The 22,493-nt window shown below is 37.3% G+C and overlaps 1 protein-coding gene across 1 annotated transcript in view; it reads right to left on the bottom strand.

The window, feature by feature from the left end:
- Positions 1–665: 665 nt before the first annotated feature.
- The window catches only part of ZNF326 (zinc finger protein 326), a 29,565-nt gene continuing 7,737 nt past the window's right edge, over positions 666–22,493 (bottom strand). The window contains exons 3-12 of the mRNA XM_009333788.1: positions 21,239–21,644; positions 18,351–18,549; positions 15,973–16,007; positions 14,939–15,026; positions 12,536–12,650; positions 11,346–11,493; positions 10,921–11,020; positions 9,425–9,555; positions 8,305–8,400; positions 666–1,402 (exon numbers count right to left, since the gene is read on the bottom strand). Of these exons, the coding sequence (XP_009332063.1) occupies positions 1,238–1,402; positions 8,305–8,400; positions 9,425–9,555; positions 10,921–11,020; positions 11,346–11,493; positions 12,536–12,650; positions 14,939–15,026; positions 15,973–16,007; positions 18,351–18,549; positions 21,239–21,644 (1,483 nt within the window). The 3' untranslated portion in view covers positions 666–1,237. The remainder of the gene's footprint in view (positions 1,403–8,304; positions 8,401–9,424; positions 9,556–10,920; positions 11,021–11,345; positions 11,494–12,535; positions 12,651–14,938; positions 15,027–15,972; positions 16,008–18,350; positions 18,550–21,238; positions 21,645–22,493) is intronic.

Consider the following 22,493-nt stretch of genomic DNA (forward strand, 5'->3'; position numbering starts at 1 on the left):
ATCAAGTATTCCCCCATAATACTTGCACACTTTCCCCAGTTCTACAATAGATCACTGAAAAAGCAAATTGGTTCACATTTCAGGTTAGAAGTATTTTAATTCTGTCTAACCTCTGTCCACTCTCTGCTTATACTACCTGTATACAGCGATGGCTACAAATTAACACAAAGGTTCTTGAACAGAAAGGTGCACAAATTACATATATGGTGAGATTTTGAAAAAAATTCCCCATAATGACCACAAGAGATTGTAGTTACTTCTGTTAAGTGACCACATTTAGAGAAAAAAGATGCGAATTACTTAGATGTAGTTAGAAAGAGTGAAATCAGACATTTCCAGTTCTCATTAATCAAAAGCTAGATTAGAAGGAACTGTGGGAAAAAAACCAAGTGTACTTACATATAATTTCTAAGATAGACAACAGCACACAGCATGTAAATAAACTGAAAGCATGCTTCCCCTAGGCACACTGTGAAGGCAAAAGTGCTTATCTGTCCTGCTAGGTGGAGTCTGAATACATCAAAAATCAGCAATAAATAACACGAGTCACTAAGATGCAACTACAAATTTTACATAACTTCAATCATAATATCAATCAAGATTTGATTTGAAACCCATTTGGTAGTCAGCATGGGGAAATACTCAAAATACTTAACTATAGACACTTTAAACAGTAACATTTCGTAAGTGTTTTATTGCTACAAACTGGTACATCTTATCACAAAGAGCTACAAGGCATATTATAACACATACTCTATTATACAGAGTGCAATGCAGTCCCCAAAACAGCCACACTCAACAGCACAATTTTTGAAGTTACTCATTCTGTACTAAGAGGTAAATATGATAAGCTTATGCCATACAGCATTTAATATATTTACCCCACAGACCCGCCTTTCTTTTCAACTGATTAGACCAAAAATTATTATTATATCCAACTTTCAATACACACATCAAAAAAATAGGATGCTTAAAAAAATATACAACACAATGTTTTAATCAGCTTTAACAGTCAGTTTGCTATAAAAAGCCCAACTAAAATAGTCTTAATTTCATTTTAAACAAAATCAGAAACACAGAGGAATTATATAAACAAGTTCTCCACGGAATGGAATGCATGCATACGGTGGGGAATCTTCAACGACTTCATTTGAGACTATTAAAAAGTCTTAGCCACTTTAGAGCAGAAATAAAAAGCTGTTTGCCCCCCCCCCAATATATTTTCATTTGCTTGCACTTAGTTATCTTCAGTGTGGTCTAAAGTGAAGTCAGTTTGTTCTTCAGTTTCTTCTTCCTCTTCTTCCTCCTCTTCTTCCTCACCCTCAACTGGCTCATCAGCTTTGTCCTCCTCTTCCGTCTGCTGCTCCTGAGCCTGATCATTAATTTCAAAAGGATTTTCACCCTGAAGCAGAAGATTGAAAACAAACAATTTGATATTTATTTCAAACATGAAATAAAATAATACTCATCATGTCAGTGAATGAAAAAGGCAGCCACTAAGAAATGCTATGGTATTTTATACAGCTTTTTAATAGGGTTTTTTTTTTCCCCCCAAGAAAATCAAAGCAGATTAGCAACACCTCATTTTTATGCACACTGGAAACTGGGATCCCAATAAACTGTTTTAATGAAAGTAGAAATGGCATTGAGAAAAAGACAAAGTATGCTGCACAGAAACTTCAGTTTAACTTCAACATTCAATAAATTAAAATTACATGGTTAAGTTTCAACATGTTTTTATTAAGAACTACAGCTTATCCTTTCTCTCCCCAAGTAAAACCAAATCTGAACAGAAGAGTTTCGGTCTGCTTTTCCTTTTTTACAGGCTTTATTTACTCTGAATAATTCTATTAGAAAGGCAAACTCTTCAGTAAATGAAAAAGAAATCTAGAATTAATTACATTGACTAGCCTGAAATTCATTCCATTGCTGATCTAGAAAAGTTACCATCAAGCAGATTTCTCAGACAGTATTTTAAATACATTGGCATTCTAGTTTCACATTTTCTCTATTTCATAAAATAATTCAGTACAAGACATACCTCAGCTTTCACTTGTTTCAGATATTTAAGAACTATGAATAATCAATAAACAATAAAGAATAACCTCATGAAGTATTAGGAGTTTCTTCGCTAAAGCTCCTTTCATGTTCAGACATCTGACAGAGCAAGTCTGATCTGAACATACAACACCAGTCACTAACTACACTAGGATTGGGATTTCAAGAACGTTATTTAAAAGATGATCCAAAAGAAAAATTGAGTACTAGGCCCCTTGTCCTTTTTTGCTTACTTACAAAAAGAAACACAAATATTTTTGTGGCCTACAAATCACTGAAAAAATTCGAAAGCTATAAAAACATTTAGCAAATGCCACTGAACAAAAACTTGGCTTCACCATTATTCTAAAAATCAAGAAAAATCATAAAATCAGGTTTAAAGAGTAACCCAAAGAAAGCAGAATTCTTTGAGACCACGCTATTCCAAGTCCCAGGATAATTTTATGCACGCACTTTGTAATGGCCAGCCTACAGCACTTAGATGGTAGTGTCTGTTGAGCCAAATCAACTCGTAGCCTAATCAAAGGCATAGCTGCCACATATAAACCCCATGAATAAGGTAGTATCTTAAAGAAGTTTAAATACTAAGTTTGGCTTTTTTAGAAGTAGATTCTCATAGGTAAGGGTCAAGCACACAGAAAGCTGGTATCATAACTTATCTGAGCCCTATGAAAACAAGAAAACCCCATATCTCAGTTAACACTTACGCCACTTTTACATGATCCACTATTACTGTCAAGCACCATGGGGCTACAGAACACCAAGGAGCATTTCACTGAATAGGTAGCAACGTCCAATTGAAACACCAAAAATATTTATTAGCTCAGTAAACCATTTCATGAAAAGACACATACGAGTGCCCAAACCAATTCAATTCCAACATCAATGGAAAACATGGTGAAATAAAAAGACTGAGCACCCAAACCTTAATTCAATAAGCATTAGTGCAACTCCCCAGAATTGTACTCATCTACTTTCCTTTTGGGATAGAAGTGCAAAAGACCTCCTGACTGCAAAGCCTCTAGTGCCATTTTCTTTGGGTTCAGCCAAGTATTTTCAATCACATTTGGGTACAGGAACAAGGATTTCCAAAGACAAACAGAAATCAGCTAATTACTGAGTTAAGAATACTCCACCTGGTTAGCTTCAAATACATGCTCATCAGTAGACATTAGAGAGGGAAGACAGGTATATTAAGAGTTTCATATGGCCTAACGGAGAGCATTTGTTTCCTACCAAAAGAAAACAAAAGGTGGCCTTTCTCTGTAAATGATTCACAAGGATATCGGAAGCCCTTTTATAGGTCTGATACAAAAGGAAAGATTAAAATCCTCTCGTATCTAGGCTAGGCATAATGATGAACCGCAGCTAAAGAATGCACTTCTAAAAGGACTACTTCCACGCTCCTGCAGACAACTTCTGACCGTCCCTGACTCTTGGGGACAAGCTACAGAAACTTGTTACACTCCATTCCTGTGGAGACAGTATGTTGCTTCTGGCTAACCTGGCAGAACTGGATTCAGCACCCTACTTCTGGCTGAAGAGATCTCTACACAATAATAACAAAACAACAAAAAAATTTAAGTTGCTTTCCCCAAATGTTTTTTCTGAGAAAAATGCATTTTTCAAGTTCTCAAACTAAGGAAAATTTACTGCCCTCAAGGGGAAGATCCTAACGACTGTGCTGTTTTCCAGTGATGTAGCATCAAGAGGCATCCAGCACAGCACACAGAGCCAATTTTGACACTAGCCGATTTTGACAGCCACACATCTTCCCATATGGCTTTAAAAAACAAAACAAACAAACCAACCACCACCAGAAAACAAGAACACAGGCACACCATTGAACTGCTGCAGAATGACTTTGTGATGCCTACAGAGCATAAAAACACAAGCAGATAAGTAGTTTATTCTCAAGAGATGCATTCTTTGGGTTCCTTGCCTCGAGAATACTTAAATTGCAGAGAAAGCTTAAGACTGTGAACCGGTATTTACAACCAAAGCTTCGGGATTCAGATGTCCCCAGAAACCACTCTCTATATCTATTTATAACAGGTCTCACAAACCTGACCCAAAAAGATACCAAAGTCTGCCTACCTAAATGGTAAACTTTAGAATGCCTTTCACTAATAGACATGATCAAACAGTCCTGGGATATAGTGATAGCAAATGCCAACCTCTATGATGCTTCTCTTGAGCAACATCCAAGCAGCTTTTACCATCTAGGAAGTTTAAATGGTCCAAAATTAGAGATAGCCATAACTTCATCAAGTGCTAACTTTTTGCCTGAGAAACAAGATGGTCTTTTTTTTCCCCTCCTTATTATAAAGGGACTTGCTACAGGTTCATAAAGCTTCCAAAGATGATTGTTTCAGAGTGGCCTGCAGGTGGGTTGTGGTAGATTTCCCCCCTCTTTACAATACGGATGTAGGAGAAGGAGAAAAGAACTTCAAAAAAAGCATACAAAGAGTACATTGAAAGCATAAAAAGGTACCACACAAGACCAACACTGGGGAAACAGAGGGCTCTCTAAAAGAATGGCCAAGGTAAGAAACAATCCTTTCAAGGTTCTTTGATTAAAATATCTATGATGAAGATACCAAACGAGATTAAGAGGAAAGGTTCCTTGTATGCAAAGGACAGGACGCAAACAATACGCTGTTAATTTAAGCACTGAATTGGATTTTCAAATACAGGAATTGAAAAAAAAAATCATGGAATAAGATAGCGTAAAAGATGGTCACCAGCACCATTAGGATCATAAAGATCACATGCAAGTTTTGACAACTTGAAACCTCAGTTCTGGTACAGTAATTTTCTGGAAACTGAATGGAGAAATTTCCAACAATGCAAACATTGGCTCCAAAGCAGCAGCAGCAGCACAGGGAACAGAAGAAGCACTTCGTGACAGAAGACACGACAGAGAAAACGATAGTCCTAACAGCGGGGTCCAGCATAAGACTGGAAGAACAGTACACATGACAGAGTTACTCCAATACTAATAGATCCAAAGAAGCTGCATTAGTAAATTAAGAAGGCCACCTTTAAGAAACGCTATTCTCCACCATGGTGATTCTTGTTGCTTTCATCATCAGCTGTGGCACTAACAACCACTGTCAAGCCCTATCTGGACTTTGTTTTTCCCTTTCTGTTCATAACTCTAGTCACTGACCAGAAGCGTAACAAAGATCGGACCCTTCATAAAACACCAGGAGCTCTTCTAAAGCCACATAATCTAATTTACTGAAGCTGTCTTCCATGGATCTGGGACATTAACTGCAAATGGCTTGAAACAAACAAAAAAAACCCCACAAAAAACCCACACGGAACACATAAGGGATCATCTTAAGCTAACTCCATACAGATCCTTCCATTTTCAGTGGACACCACAGGCACCTTTACCATGCTAAAAAAAAAAAAATTTAAAAAATAGCTTAACTCAGTGAAACTCTGACGGTTGGACTCGATGATCTTAGAGGTCTCTTCCAACTTTAACGATTCTATGATTCTATGAATTACCAGGGGTGATTTAACCTTTACACCTTTGCAACAGCTCACGTGTCCAAGCTTGTGGAACTAGCTGAAAGATTCAAGTTCAAGTATGCATGCTTGTTTAGCATGTACAGGTAAACAACACAAAGTCTGCATTTATTTCTAAACAGAAGATTTTGCTGTGAAATTTGAAAATCTAAAACCGAGTTCGTAATTAAATGGTTAAATATGAAAATATTTGGAAGTGTTTACAGCCAAAAAAAATGTCTTCCTGCTTTCCTTTTCACAGTGCGAACTAGAAACGTGTAGTTAAAGAAAAATGGAAGTCGAGTGTTTGTATAATGACACATTTGAAGCTGTAAGTTTGTTTAAAATGGATGCATCTATTTGCTTTCTTTCCCTTTGCACACACAGCAAACAACCTCTGTTTTGTGGAGCAGCCAACTGTGGAGCAGTCTCTAGTTGGAGAGAAGGTTAAATCAAAGGGCAAAAGATATTTTCCATTAAGCATTGGGTAGAGGAGTAAGTTACAGATAGAATGGCATTTTACTCAAAAGAAGTGGCCAGGGTGTCCCAAATAAAACAGCCGTTGTTATTGCTTGTCAGTTAGCTTACTCCAGACCGAAGTCATGATCCACTCCCTCATTTTCAGTCAAACATCAACTAGAGCCTTCAACCTTGAAAAGTCTTACACAATGCAACATGCAGCTGATCACCTGCTACCAGGTGTCAGCCAGCCAATCAACCCAAATTACATTAAATTGTCATCCTCCAAGCAATTACTCAGTAGCTCCATGGAGCAATTGAAACGGCTTAAGCAGAATTTTTCACACAAAACCACAATGGCGGAAGGTGGGTCCCAAATACCGGTTGTGGTAGGTGGATGACTACTACTCTCGGCAGGGTGTGGTTCTTGAAGGCAGTACTGGCCTCAACAGAAAAAGAACTTTCCCTAATTCAACTCTATTTAGGATATGCACCTCTAGACCACACATTAAAAGAGCAAGCTTCCCAATATGCACAGAGAAACCCAGCAGTGTAACAGAAAAGAAAAAAATAAATAATCTTTTCTCTTTTTTGCTGATGTCAAACTGTATCAATAGGGATGCATAAAAATCAGGAGTTGCTGACCTGTAATTTTATTCTCCTTTTGTCAAAGGCATTTGTGACATTGATGACCTGCCTTTGCGACTTGGTACAAATCTATGCAACAGCCTCACAGGTCTTCCCTGCTCTGAATTTCCTCCTTCCACACTGCCTATGCAGGATAGACAACGTTTTCTAAAACAATGTCGGGCTTGGGTTTTGGGGTTTTTTTTTGTTTGTTTGGGGGTTTGGGTTTTTTTGGTTGGGGGGTGGGGAGGGGTGTTTCCCCAAGCCAGTCTGCCCTTCATCTCAAAGCCAGATATTTTTGGCTGTAACAAGGATTTCCCACTCTCCTTGAAGACTGCAAGCACCAAATGCATGCATCACATGCTCCGATTCATCACATGCTATGTAATAAAACTGGACTCCTTCAGTCTGCAGTTGATTATACATTTGGATAAGGATGAGAGGGATTTACATAACCAGAAGCCAGATATATCTCACTGAGCAGGTGCTGCTGGAAGTGTGTTAAGTTCAATCCACCCCAGGAAATACCAGTGCTAGGCATTCTGAAAATGTCAGTGGTCTCCTTGCAAAGATGATCTTGCAAGTTTTATCTTCCTCAGTCTTCCAACTGAGGAATGGCAAATTTCCATTCCCCCTTTTACCAATCCCCCACTAGGGGGGGGTGTACGGGATAATGCACACGCATACCAGGCCATAAAGAACACCAGAACAGACGGCTGGAAATACAGGCACATATTCCAGGCTGTGGTATCTGGTCATTTGCTTCCTTTTCTGAACAGATATAGAACAGTTGTCTGAAACAGATTCATGCACACAACCATACATAATTTTGCAGGACATGACTAATTTGACATTTTAAATCACAATTAACTTCTGCATTGGCTCATACTTTGCCATATTTCTGCAACACAATATTGCTTTGTCTGAAAGAGTCTATTGTTCAGGCACAAGCAAAATTATAAACCAATTGAAAGTAACTACCAGAAATAGCCCACAATGCTACTACAGAAAAAGTCACTTCACTGGCCCAGAAGGAAAAAAAAAACCAAAACAAAAACCCAGCCATTTTGCTAAAATGAATTCACACATGTTTCTCAGGCCATGTATCTGCAAGATAGGCTACCGTGCCTTTTAAATTCTCTGATCACAACAACTACTGTTGTAAGCTTTCATTTTTTGTATGCTGCCATGAATCTTAGAAATTCTACGGAATAAACGTAGCTGAGTAGTGTGTGCCCTGTACTTCAGTACAAAGCCTTTGCTTCTAAAACATAAAGATTGACTCATTTGTGAAGTGTTTTGTGCTCTACAGTTAGTATTACGTATAAAGACACTGCTGATGCTTTCCTAAAGCCTGATTTTTTTTGTAAGAGCATTTAATTAAAAACTGACTAGATGCACATATAAATGGTAGACAAAAACCAAAAGCTGGTAGATCTGAAGGTGTTAATCTTTTCTGCAAACGAAGTTATCAGAGACGACTATCTGAGACCGGCAAAATACATTAAAAGTATATTCAATCTGTGAGCTACCTAGAAAGCAGAAACAGAAGACAGAGCACTGAGGTTAAACTCCATCAGCATGGAGGAAATAATGGTATAGCAAACGTTACAGATGACATTTTTTCCATTTGCATCTTACCTTCACATACAGCTCGTATCGTGCCTTGACTATTGGATTATTCAAGATACTAGTGGCAGTTAGAACACTCTCCCTTTTTATTTGTTCTCTGTAGGCCTAGGAAACAAATTTTACAGTGAATAATTATCATACATCTAATTCCAATCACACAAATTTGAATTAATGGTCGGTTTCTGTAAGGAAAATAATGAACGTATTGCAGCATGAAATGCTCATTATTAGCATTTAAGTCCAAACCACATAATAAGCTTAGTTAAGCCTGGTAGTATTTATAGTTTGTTGCTTTAGCTTGATCAAAAGATATATTCACATCTTGCTTATATAATGAACTACAACCATGCACCTGTCTACAACCAGTTACCTGTTATCATCTACAGATAACATGCATGCTTTTCCATCACAGCCTAACATATTGTTGAAGATGTCCCTGCTTATTTGGCGGGGGGGGGGGGGGGGGGGGGGGGGTTGAACTAGAGGACCTTTAAAGGGCCCCTTCCAACCGAAACCACATGATTCTACGATATTCCATAATCACAGAAGCTCATACATAAACAAAACATTACTTTGGCAATCTTGCTTACTATGACAACTGTGATTTTTTTCCACTCATGTTACTCTTTGAGCCCTTCTACCAACCTTAAAAGTGTGTCATTATAAATTGTAACAGGGACCAATTCCGCTCTACTGCTAATTCTAAGCTGCTCTCACTTTTCTTCAAATTAAAAAGATAACAGCCAAGCAAAACAAAGACACCAGGTTGGTTATCTTGCTGGAAACATATGTATTATGTTTTGCAATTTGAATAACAAAAATTTTTCCAATGCGTAATGGCAGTAAAAAAGATTCCAATAAAATAAAAAAGTCATTCCTAGTAACCTTCTCAGGACTCACTACTGTCAGCTATTAAGCACACCAACATTTCATTAATTGGGGGTGCTTAAGCGCTGGCTACTTCATGAGACATTATGTTTACAAAGTGTAATAAGGATATTTGAGCTTTCTAGAGAACAAGTAATACCAACAAGAACTTAGAAATTACTTGCACCGAGTACCGTAACACTTCTCACCTGCTATGAGATTATGCTTGCTTTTAAAAAAAAAAAATTATGTCATATCTTACTTGTTTTCCTTTTGTGTGATCAGGAGATTTTAAGTGCTGCTGAACAGAACTGTGTAATGCGGGAACATACACACTGCAAGCACTGCAGTGAACAGTCTCAACTTTCATCATATGGTCGTCAGCAGTAACCCCTGCCAAAGAAGATGCAACAAATCATTAACACAAAATGTGTTACTCTAGGGAAATGGAAGAAGGGATTGGTTGTTTTATACCAGAAAATTAGAGCTCTGAGTTCTTAAACATCTCAAACTGAACCACAGGGGAGTATTCACCCAAATTCAGGCATCAAAATTAGGCTCTCTGAAGGCAATGTTGAAGAAGGATGTTTTTCACTTGGATACTCCAACTCCTTTTCTCCACAGACTATATATAGAGACCCAGGCAATTATGTTTGCTGCCTGAGGTTATGATATATGAACACCTACCTGCCTAAATAGAGGGAAATAAAAATGATACAACAATCAAATTGAACTATTTAATGTACAAAAATGCCATCTCTAAAATCAACAGTAACTAACATCCTTAATAATGCATATTTTGATACAAGAAACAAACAAAGCTTCACCAAAGCAGTTGGATTTACCTTACTCCTCATAAGAACAACTAATTTATTCCCTTGCCTACCCTCACCACCAGGAAGAAGCACATGAATCTAATTCCTCTTGCAAATTTAAATATTAGCTTGCCACCCGAACATTCCGATCACAAAGGCAAACAGGCCCTCCAGTACTTAAGGAAAGTACACAAAAAGAATTTGGGATATTCTTAAGATGTTGGCTATATCCATTTTTAAGTAGCTTTTAGCATTTAAATTTGAATTAAGGTAATATCGAAATACAGTTATTGCTAAAGTAAAGGTACTCGAAAGATGTCACCTCTGGCTCTAGCACATCTTTTGAAAGTCCTCAAGCAAAGGATGCAGTAGAAGGATATGGCACAGCAAGGCAGAGAAACACAAAATGCTCCAGAAAACTGCCTGTAGGGCAGCCAAGGGGAAAAAATATTCAGGGCAAGATGCATCTTGGGTAGCCAAGAAAGTGCTCAAACTCCTCCTTTTGTCAGCGTCCCTCAAAACCACAGCAACTATCCCTTACATTATCTAGATCCTTGCCATCATATTTGGCCATTATCACCTTACTGCTTTTTTACACGCTCTTTCAATCTATCTGCATCCACCTGTTGCCACTTCTCATGCATTATACTGAGCAGGACTGTGGCAAAGCCCACATAATTCTGTTTGTCAAGTACCTAACACAATGTTCTCTTACTTTCTGACAAGCTACCTGAATAGCAAACATAAATAAGGTTTGCTATCTCCCACTGTGCTTACATGCCACATTATATCAGAAATGAAGCAAGGAATCCCAACCAGGTACAGAAAAGGTGTGAAAACTAATCATTTTAATCCAAACATTTTATCAAATTCGAAGAATGAAAGGAGAAAAGGACAAGCAGAGCTCCACAGTATGCACTGTCACATAAAAAGCATTACTCACCTTCCATTATATCTTTTTCAGCAGCTTGAGCATTTTCCGTTTGGTTACTTGTCTGTTGCTTACGCATAGCTGTCTTCTTGAATTTATTCACCATACACTCCTACAGAGAATCAGAAAAAACACACTTGATGTCCGATTGTTTATATACCAATAGGCACCTATATTTAAAATATTACTCAGAATAGCTCTGTAATAAATAGCAATTAATTGTTGTTCCTTCTTAAGGCACTACTTTTAATTGTAGAAGTAACACTATTTTACAGACTCTGAATTTGTTTCAGCTTTTAGTAATACGCGCTGTGTCAAAAGTCATCTGCAAAAGGAATAACAATGATAAATTAAGCATATTTTGAAGACAAATGGTAAACTGTAACTACATTCTAATGTAAAAGTATTATATAAATCAAAAAAATCAGTTGTCTTACATGAAGAAATTCCATCACTACTTTGTCAAACTTGGTTTGCTTCTGGATATGATCTAATGTTTCCTGGTGAGCTGCACTCTCCAGATGTGACTCAATTTCTTTTTCTTCAAATGTTCGAAACTTGCAAAATGAGCAAGTAAATGCCATTCTATCAAGAGAAATACATTAAATAATATTACCATTAAAGAAACATTCTTCCCTCTCTCCACAAAACTATGAGGACTTGACAAATCTAATCAGAAAAGGAATGGGAAAAGTGTTCTTTAAAGAAGCCTAAGTGAAAAAGAAAAAAAAAATCCAGTATTTTACCATTATGAAGGGTAACTACTGCAAGAACCAAATATAAATCAGGCCAGTCTCAGAGTAATGAATTATCTATGAAGAAGATGAAGACTGCTGAAATCAGAAGCTAGCCATTTAAAAGCCACATAGTTCTGAGTGTATCTATCACAGCTCTCTAGTTTTGTGTCACCTTTTATAGTACTTCTCACAGTCAAGCCAGTCCACGATTTCCTAACTACAAATAGTCAAAAGAATTCATTTAAAACTCATTTTCCATACAAAAACTATATAATCTTTATAAGGAAACACGGCCTCCTCGGTACAATGAGGAAGAGGCACTAACGCTATGATCATATACTGCACTGACATAGAATGGTTTTGTAGAGTGCTGGCCACTAGCCCGCTTGGCTGTGACAAGACTAAGAAAAGTTACAGAACTATCCACTTATTTTTGCTACAAAATAGCTCACCATACACAGAAATTGACTTTAGTCTGGTTTTGTAACAGCTTATTAAGTCAGCATGAATATATATTTAACTGAAATATATACTTCAAAAGCAGTACCGTTCTATGCTGCTTCTCAAGTGTGCACTGATGCACCCGTGGAGAAGAAGGGGTTAGGAAATTTTCTGATACAGCAGAGGTCCAGTGAAACATCCAGTCTTCTAAACCACAGGATTTTAGTGCTGGGTCTTGGTTTGAGGTTTTTTTTGTTTGGGTTAGTTTTTTTGGTTTTGTTTTGGGGGTGGGGAGTTTTGGGGGTGGCAGGTTTTTTGGTCATTTCTTACTTGCATTTTATTTTCCTAAAATCAGTCCAATGGGTCTTTCAGGAAAGAAGACATGTTCTTACAGAAGGATAAAAGGGAAGAAAAAACACTGCATATGAGACACAAGTTATAGCACAAACCTGTATCCATCACCGTATTTTTCACTGTTTTTTTCCCTTCTACGCCTTTGCTTCTCTCTTCTGGCCTCAATTCGCCGCTTTTCTTCTTCCTCACTTTTAACTTCTCCTTTGCCATCTTAACATACAGTAGAAGGGTTTTAAAATGTTATGTTCAAAAAAAAAAAAGAAAGAAAGAAAAAAAGTAAAAGTATGTCTTCCCTGTCTCCTGCACAAACACCTCAAAATGCAGAGAAAGACCCTATACCAAAGTGGTTCAATGGCTTCTTTAAATGCCATAGAAGTTTTGCTTTGTTTTCGTCCTCTAAAGACAACCAATTTAAACATTTGCTTCCAACAATGCAAACTTAGTAGTTTAGGGGTTACGCTCTAGATTACACTCATAAAAGTAAGGAAATTCAGAGTTAAAGCAAACCCCACCCTGTTATGCCTAGTTATTAAAGGCCTCTTCAAGTAAGTGACCAAGAAAGGGTACTGGTGGTGCATGGGGAGAAACACATTATTTAAAACTCTCCATGGTTTTAGAGCACCATTGCTACATAAAAAGAAAGTATCTAAAGCTCTTCTGCTGAAAAGACAGTTTCCAAAACCAAAAGCAAAGGTTCTCATAAAGGAGACATGGCCGTGTTTCATTAAGGTATGGTACCCAACCCAACCCAACAACTTTATTATTTTCCCCCACTAGACTGCACTTGATGTCACAGAAAAATGTTCCAAAGATTTTCAGCTGAAGAAATTAACCAGTGAAGGAAGAACCAGCTGGGGGGGGGGAGAAAAAACCCACACACAACAAAAACCCAACCAAACCTTCACAGAACTTCATTAAATTATCACCTGGCATGTACGTAAGAGTGCAACCAAATAAATGACTAGAAAGTAGTTATGCAACATTAAAGACTTCTAAGGACATTGACCTTCTGCATATGTGTACTTATGTTTGCCTTTCCTGTGTCTGCTTTAAAAGCCTATGGGGAAAGGGAAACAATTAGAATATTATTCAGTGAGTAGTTTTAGAGCAGGAAAGAGAGGATCACTTAGTTTTCTTTTGCAGTTCAACCTTAGGAGAGAGGTCAGTCTCCATGAAATCTACCTCCATCCAAACAGCAACAGAAAGGAACATACAGCAGCATAATGCAAAAAAACAAAAAACAAAAAAAAAAAAAACCCTTGCAAAAAGCCTTGTGGGTCTAGAAGTGTCACTGAGTACTGAAAACGTTTCCGCTATGAACTTACACTTCATTCCTGATTACCCCAAGGTTTTTCATTTTGCAGCACAGAGTTTCAAAAATTACTCGGATCCGGAGAGGAGAGAAACTCTTATCCAAAAGACTATTTTTTTTAATATTCGATTTGAAAACAAAAAACTAGCCCCCACCCACAGAGGCAATTCCCATTACTGATCTCAGGATTTAAATCTCACTTAGTGCCTTACCCCCAACCCTGGAAACGTGCAAAGGATCACTTGTTTTACTGCTGTAAAAATCATCTAGTATGACATTCTGTGGAGTGAAACAGCCTATATCTTACCCCTCAAGCTCAGAAATTTAAGTCTCCGTCCTGTAACAAGCTGGGGAATGGAAGCCTGAATCTACATATAAACTGGGACTCCCCAGGGGGGCTCCCACTTTCCTTCAGTGCACTTACACAAACTTTTAAAAATGAAAAAACCCACACAATTAAAGAAATTTTAAAAAAATTAAAAGTTACTACTATTTCAAGAAAAGAAACTCTAATCAGTTGGCTGCAAACTTCCAGCACTCCTTACCATCAGATTAGACTACATATGCAACAGGGCAGCACACAAGGGAAAGGGGACTAAAAATAGTTTCAGCCTTAACACTGGATTTCTTTGTGTATATGTTTGAAATCACTATAGTTAATATACACTTTAACTGATTTTATGTAAACTAATAATTAACCTGTTTCATTAAGACTGCACATGACAGATGATGTGTTCTTGAGAGCAGCTCTCTGAGTTAACTAAATCCACTTATAAAAGTGACTCGCCTAGGATTTAAGGGTGAGGTTGATCAGCTAGTGGGATAAATAAATAGGCTATGGGTGAGGAACCGGTGGGATAAACAACATTTAAGCAATGGAATGGCAGTAAGTATAGAAGACCACTTGCATTAGTTTCACAAAAATTAAAACAAGTCAAACAACAACAACATACAGAGATGACAGAAAGCAGAGAGACAATAAGCATGTAAAGAACAAAAGTAGTGATGGATGGAAGGTACAATCATCTTCTCCATGGCCTAAATTTATAAACTCTTTAAAAATAAAAAAGTCACACTACTCAATAATTATTAGAGGTCACACATACAGGCTTACTAAATCTATCCACTCAAAGTCACACAAATACAATACCTACAATACCTTACCTGACAAAGCAAACTGACTTACCTCCAAAAGTCTGATATCCAAGATCATAAGCATCTCTTGTAAAGTCTTCATATATAACAACTGCACCACTTGTGTCCACTTCAATTTCCTAATAAAGTCAAAGCCATAAATTTTGTAAGAAAAAACCCAACAAAACAATGCCATTCTAAATCCAGAAAAAGACAGTGCAAATTACTTTATTTCCAATAATCTCTTACTTGTTATTTTTATCAAATGTGACAATGAAAGAAAGCAAATGGACTATCTAGTTATACTCAGTGTACAAATATTTCAAGCCGTGAGTTCCTCCTTAATGCCTTTAAGTCTTTGTGAATTAGTTGCACACCCAAAATGCTCACTGCCTTCCACATAAATATTCTGACTTCCAATTCAGACTTTTAAATATTTAGTTGAGAATATGTTAGTACCTCCACTCAAAAAGAAGGAAAATATCATTCCAGTCTTTCAACATGGAACCAAGACATATATATATACAGGCTTAGCTTACTAATCACATTCTTTCGTATTGTTGCAACTGATCTTTCTGTAGGTGGGAACTAATCCCTGTACCCTATCAGAGAACATCTGTTAACACTGGTTCTTTTTTATTTACCCTCTCTCCTTGATGTGTCTTAGGTCTTATCCATTCTTCCTCACTGCTATTTAGTAATCTCCCTGTCATTTTGTACTAAATTTCTCAACACCCCCAAGAAGGTCATAGGTGTATGAATTCAAGCTGACTACCTATGACAACATGAGAAGCGTTCATACGACAGCTCTCCGTGCATTACAAGAATAGGTAGGGTCTACAAATATCCTTTAAAATTCATTCTCCAGGCTACCTGCACAAGCTATGTCTTTCACTCAAAATCAGTAAGATTTCAGGCTGCCACCAAAATAAGACAGTTTTAGATAAAGTGAAGAAAAAAAATGAAGTTTAGAAAAACTTAAGTGCTTAATTTTTATAACCCTAGCTTAATAATTATTCATCTTAAGGTATACTGTACAAACTTCTGAAAGAATCACAAACATTTTCCAATTCTGCGAATCTTTACCTCTATAGTAGAATCCTGGAAAGACGTCTTCATGTCTATAAACATAAAATGAGGAAGAAATAAATAATGCAAAAGTGCTGTCACTGTCAATTCATTTTAAGGCAATAAGATATTTAGGAAAAAAAATTCAGCTTGTTATGCAGCTAGGACAGTCTACATCTACAATTTATCATATTTTAGTAATAATACTAAATGTAAAATCAGTTATCCTTAGCAATATAAACTAAACAGTCTTCTAGAAGCAATCACCTGGATCTAACTCCACAAAACAAGGAAGTCAAGACTGAAAGGACAATATAGTTTTGAGATATATTTTCATACATATGTTGTATACCGATTGCATCCAATTTTCTGTTAGTTGTTACCCACTTTTTAGTTTTCAACTACATGATATTGCTTAGAGCACTTTTCAGTTCAAGTCTCAGAAAATTGTATTAAGCCACCCAACAGTTCCCCCCCTCCCCCCCCCCAAATCTCGGAGCCACAGGACACGTTGATTAAAAGTGCATACTAGCAGGCACTATGTACTCCACTTCCTAAAGTAACTTCAATATCACGTAGTACATTGGTCCTCGGATTGTGGAAATCAGTGAGGGGGAACAGGTAATAAACTAGAAGTGCTCTGTCTGAAGGTAGTTTAGAAGAGGAGAACCTACAAAAGTGCTGAAAGAAGAGCTAAGAGGCAGACCTTTAAGATGCAAGTCTGTGATATACCTGGATGTGTATTTTACAGACCCATTTCATCACAACAAAGCTGGGGAGTCCAGCAATAACGTTCCCTATACAAAAGGCAGAGGAACATGTTCTATATACCCAGTGCCTGAAATTTTTACAGTACTCTTGAAGTTAAAGGAACAGTTTTGTAATACGCAGTAGTGTAACTAGAATTACAAAATCAAAAATAAAATTTTCCTATGGAAGTTTCTGCCAAGTCTGTGCATCTACCTTGCAAGCTTTGAGCTAAAGTAATTTTAAATATTTTTCAGGTGTGATTTGAAACCAAACTATATAAAACACTGCAGATCCAAATTACTGAGGAAATTACAAGCACAAAAAACTAAAATTTGACCGCTGTACATGCCGTTCATAATATTTAATACTCAAGTTTACATTCCCCCAAAGCAAGTAATTTATTCAAACCTCATTAGTGATTTTTTCTCCAGCTTTAAGTATCAAAATTATTAGAGTTGTAGGACCTCTTTAGGTAAGTTAAACAAACCAAGCACCACTAATACCGTGGTACTGGCCGCACCTTGAATACTGTGTTCAGTTTTGGGCCCCTCACTACAAGAAGGTCATTGAGATGCTGGAGTGTGCCCAGAGAAGGGCAACGAAGCTGGTGAAGGGTCTGGAGAACAAGCCTTACGAGGAGGGCTGAGGGAACTGGGGTTGTTTAGCCTGGAGAAAAGGAGGCTGAGGGGAGACCTCATCGCTCTCTACAACTACCTGACAGGAGGTTGTAGCGAGGTGGGGGTCGGTCTCTTCTCCCAAGTAACTGGCGAAAGGACGAGAGGAAATGGCCTCAAGTTGCACCAGGGGAGGTTTAGATTGGACATGAGGAAAAGTTTCTTTACTGAAAGAGTGGTTAAACATTGGAACAGGCTGCCCAGGGAAGTGGTTGAGTCACCATCCCTGGAGATATTTAAAAGACGTGTAGATGCGGCGCTTAGGGACATGGTTTAGTGGGCATGGTGGTGTTGGGTCGACGGTTGGACTCGATGATCTTAGAGGTCTTTTCCAACCTTAATGATTCTATGAATACCTTGCAATTTATATTTCCAGTTTATCTATCATACTTCCAGTTCTTCTCTTCATTACGGCATTTCATTTACAAGAAGGAACAATCACTCTCTGCCTTTCATAAATTATTCTGTAACAATCTCCACCGTTTTCTCAGTTTGCCTCCCTTTCCCTCTCCTCTTCACCCACACCTTACGCCTTTATTTTAGCTGCATTGCAGTTGATGCACTACTTTTTATATCCGTCAAAGCATTTGGACAGCAGGGCCCAGGCTCACGCATGGGCACATTTTAATATTTGTCAGGCATTGTCACTTAAGGCAACCTGAGATCTGAAATTATTTTCTGTGGTGAAAATTTGCCTCCAGAAAGTATCATTATAAAGTCTGAATGAAATAGTCTTCAGCAGTACACATTTAAACACATCAAAATATTCAATTTCATTCAGCAAATTATCTTTGCGGTAGAAAAGTTAGAAGAGTAAATTCATAAAATCTGTTGTGGCGTACTTCAAAGGTAGAAAATGAGGAATTACAAAACAGCACAAAGCGCCCTCATTCTGACTATTAAAACTAAATAATTCCCAATGAATAAAAAACCAGTAATTTTAACTTAAGAATTTTGGCACTTGTTACTTACTAGGTGATTTTTTCTGGCTCAGCTTCAAAATAGGTTTTGTCATTTTGGGTTTCTTGATAAATGTCCCACCAGGTTTGTTATATGGCTGTGGTATCATTTTTCTTTTTATTCCTCTTGCAGCAACTGCTGCAGGACTTGGTTTGTTATGATAGTCAACAACAATTCCAGGTCTGTGCATTCCTCCAAAGTCTCCCATATGCTGAAAATTTGTGAAATCAAGAGAAAGATATTAGTATATGAAATCAACAGAAATAAAACAATTACTTGGTACAATAAAACTGTGAACTAAGTAAAATCTGTGTTCTAGAGCAAAATGCAGGGGAAATTTAAGCTCCTAGTTTGATGTTGTGTTGTGCAATGGCTTTGTGGGTGTTTGTCCAGTAGAATGAATACGTATGTATAAACTGTGTTTCTGCTTATTCAGAACCATTGTCCAGACAATGAACATGTCTATCAGAGTTCATATCTCAGCCTAACGTCTTAGCTCCTCTCTTCAGATTCTCTAGATGACGAATGACTTCTCCCTCTGGGAAAAAAAACACAGAGCTAGCCAATCCAGTTTTTGACACTTTAGCCAGCAGTCATTTAAAAAAAAAAAGTTTCTTTATGCCAAATGATTAGCAGTGATTTGAAAACTGAGTAAAGAAGGTTGTCCAGTGTTGAACAGCAATTAATTGAAGGAAGCTCATTCTTTCTTTTACTTATCTTTCCACTGAATTCAATAAATTCAGAGTTTAAAAGTTGGGCCTGGAGGGAACGATACAAAAACATGGCAGCAATAAGAATGAAAATTCAGTTGAAAGACTAAACCTTTCTATTATTTCTAAAATACTGTACAGTCATTTGTGGACACTTGTTTATGAAAGTTACCTCTCTGAAGGCATGGAATAAATGAGTAATCTGAAGAGGGAGAATTTAGGTGGTTGCAATATTTTCAAAAGCACTAACATACTTCTTAATATTAACTCAATTATTTAATTAATAAAGGGCAGAAGAGAGCCCACTGACTGGATGGGTGACTTGGATAAGCAGAAATATTTGTATTGCCATGGGAAGAGAATTAGTATTATACTATCAAAGTTAAAAGAACATAAAAATAACTTCAACATACTTTGTGAAAAGTATGACTTTTTTTTTTTAAGTAAATTTTAAATGACAGACAGAATGTACCAAAACAGGCACTTTTCTTAATCAGAAGTCCATGCACAAGAAATCCATGTTAATTTATTTAGTTGAGATAGTTATAGAACTACCTAGCATGTACATTTACACTGTACACATATAAATTTGACATGAAGTATGCACTTGGATAATTTCAAGTTGTTTTTTTTAAACAGTCTATCTATTAAAGGTGCAATGCATTTTACATATGGTAAGTAGTTTAGCCTTTACATTCTCCTTTATTACATAACAGACTAAAAAGAAATTTCAAAAGCAAAACAAAAACGAAATAAGGCTACTTGGTTCTAACTCTGCACAAAACTTTCAGATCTAAAGGAGTTCTGAAAGGATGGCATCCAAGCTTAAGAACTTAACACTTTCAACTTCACAAGCAGAGAAACAAAGATTAGAATCTATTTCTCATACCATGCTACATGCTAGCTAGCAGTCATGTGCAAATCTGTGCTAAAATTTGAGTATGGCAACTATAGTATTCAAGAATGCTGCAAAGTAGACTTTCTGGAACAAAACCACCACACAATTCGGCATTTAAAAGACCCAGTAAAAAATAATCTTCCTCTACGCTCCAAGCTACAAACAAGTTGTATGGTTTCATATTAAAGAATTGCTTCCCAAAGAAATATGGCACACTTAAGAATTTTAAAGGATAAGTTACACCTAGAGGCATAGGCAGAAAAGTGTTCACTGAACTCTTCGTGCTTAAAAAAACAATCAGAATTGGGATTATAAAACCAAGATAAAGGGACACCATCAACTTAAAGTTAGTACTTCTCTCAGGATTTTATTTTATTCTCTTCTGTCGTATTTTTTCTTCCCCTAGCTCATTTAACCTCAAGCATTACTTCTCCAAATGGTGATCCGCTATTTTGTGTACAGTTAATCTTGCTGTTTCTTGGACATACAGTTTTTACATCCTACACTGGAAAGGAATCCACTGAAAAGGAGTTAGAACATAAGTCTTCAAAACAAAATGAATACAAGTAACAGGACTAGGCACACTATCTGGAAATTAATCTTAATTCTGTGAAAGACCCTGATTTCAAGTTGATGATGCCCCTTTAACGATGCTTTAATTTTGAAAAAGAATCACTGTAACTGCTAACCACCCACCTTTGCCATTTCCTCCCCATCACCCTTCCAATACACAAGTCAGAGTAAGAATTAAGTTTAAAAGAAGACTTGATGTTTGATAAAGCATGTGTTCAACATATTAAAGAATTAGCTAAACTTTTACCTTTAGAGGAAACAAAAGCTACTCTAGCATTCACAACCTGGGTTTTATTTTTTGCTTATACATTGCACCTTTAACCTACTCAAAACTTCAAAAGACTTTGAATTAAACTTTTACAATATTCAAGAATTTCCCCACCAGCAGCAAAGATGCTAGTGTTTACAAGGAAAAATGCAAGTCCTTTTAATCCCTTTTAGACCAAACCTATTACTTTTATCTTCACCTTTCAAACAAAAGGAGAGATTTAACAAACCTTATCAACTAGTCTTCTATTACTCATTACTTTCAACAGAAAAAGGGACTGGGTTCTACTTGAAGACAGCTTCAAGGGGGTAAACAACATTGTCAACCATGATAGTTTGCTTGGACAAAAACCCCACACTGTACTCAACAGTGCATTCATTTTAAAGCAGTGGTCTTGAAAGGGTTTAAAAGAGTGTCTAGTGAAAAGAATCTGAAAAGATTCTGTACTTACTCCTCGGCCTCGGCCTCTGCCTGTTGATGGTCCTCCAAAAGCATCATAGTTTCTGCTTCCAAATCCACTTTCAGGATAAGCAGGCGTTCCTCTCCCCCGAGAGCCTACAGGTGCAGGCTTCATATGGGGTGAAGAAAAACTGCTGTAGGAAGAGTAACTCTCTCTTCCTCTGTCCTCCATAAACCCAGGCCTCAATTTTGAACGGGAGTAAGGTGCTTCCCAGCTAGACCCGCCCTGGTTTCTACCTCCGAAAGAGTCAAGGCTATTCCGGTAGGAGTTGTCAAATCGACCACCATAACTACCTCCGAAGCGGCTTTGTTCGGGTTCATTATAACCATAGCCAGATCTGTACAGATCTCGCCCACCCAGAGAAGACCCGGAGTCGTAAGACTCATAAGGTCCAAACCTGGAAAAGTTGCACAGTGAGGAGAAAAAAAAGTAAGCTTACTAATGTTATACATTTCAAAAGACAAGTTATCAGTTGACATTTATCAACTAAAATAAATTTATTACTATACTGGTCCGTACAGTTGTGTTATCGTTTAATCTTGATTAGGGCTGGGCAAATCACGCTATGACCAGATAGAAAGCTATCTGAGCCATTTTTGCTACAAACAATTCTAAAGTTCAGTATGCCTGAACTTTGTTCACTTAAAATTTTCAGCAACATTTATTTACTAAAACATTATTAGAGCCCAGCCCTAGTCTCACGAAAATAATCACCTACAGACATTCATAGGCTAGTCAAACTCTCCTTTCTTCAAAATCATGCCCTCATATTCTAACAGTTACACAGCAGTTAAAAGGCGGCTTAGTTATGAACTGAGGAAAAAAAAAAAATCTTTTTGTTTTTTTAGTGGTACAGTTGTGAGTCTTAAACACCCCACAGTTCTAATCTTATAGGAAAAATACACGTGCTCTTCCACTCGTATTTGTACTTTTTGAAAATTTTCTTCCCTGTAAAATTCAGTCTCCCAGTCAAAGAGTTCATGATCTTCAGCGTATCCATCTTTCACTTGCAGACCATTAAGTCTAGCAACTTAGGATTTTGAAAGTCTACCCAATGGATGCACAGTGGACACGAAAACAGTCCTTGGAATTTCAGAGTAGAGTAACAAGGAGCTGAAATCTTTAGCTATTTACCAAGACTTTGCTTTGCCTCAGGGGGAGGGTCAGGCTAGAAATCATGGATATTGTAACCACTTGGAAGGGAAACACATTAGTGTCCCTGCAGGGTTATAATAGGGTGATTCAG

The sequence above is a fragment of the Pygoscelis adeliae genome, unplaced genomic scaffold, assembly GCF_000699105.1.
Source record: "Pygoscelis adeliae isolate BGI_AS28 unplaced genomic scaffold, ASM69910v1 Scaffold10, whole genome shotgun sequence".
In the NCBI taxonomy this organism is placed as follows: domain Eukaryota; kingdom Metazoa; phylum Chordata; class Aves; order Sphenisciformes; family Spheniscidae; genus Pygoscelis; species Pygoscelis adeliae.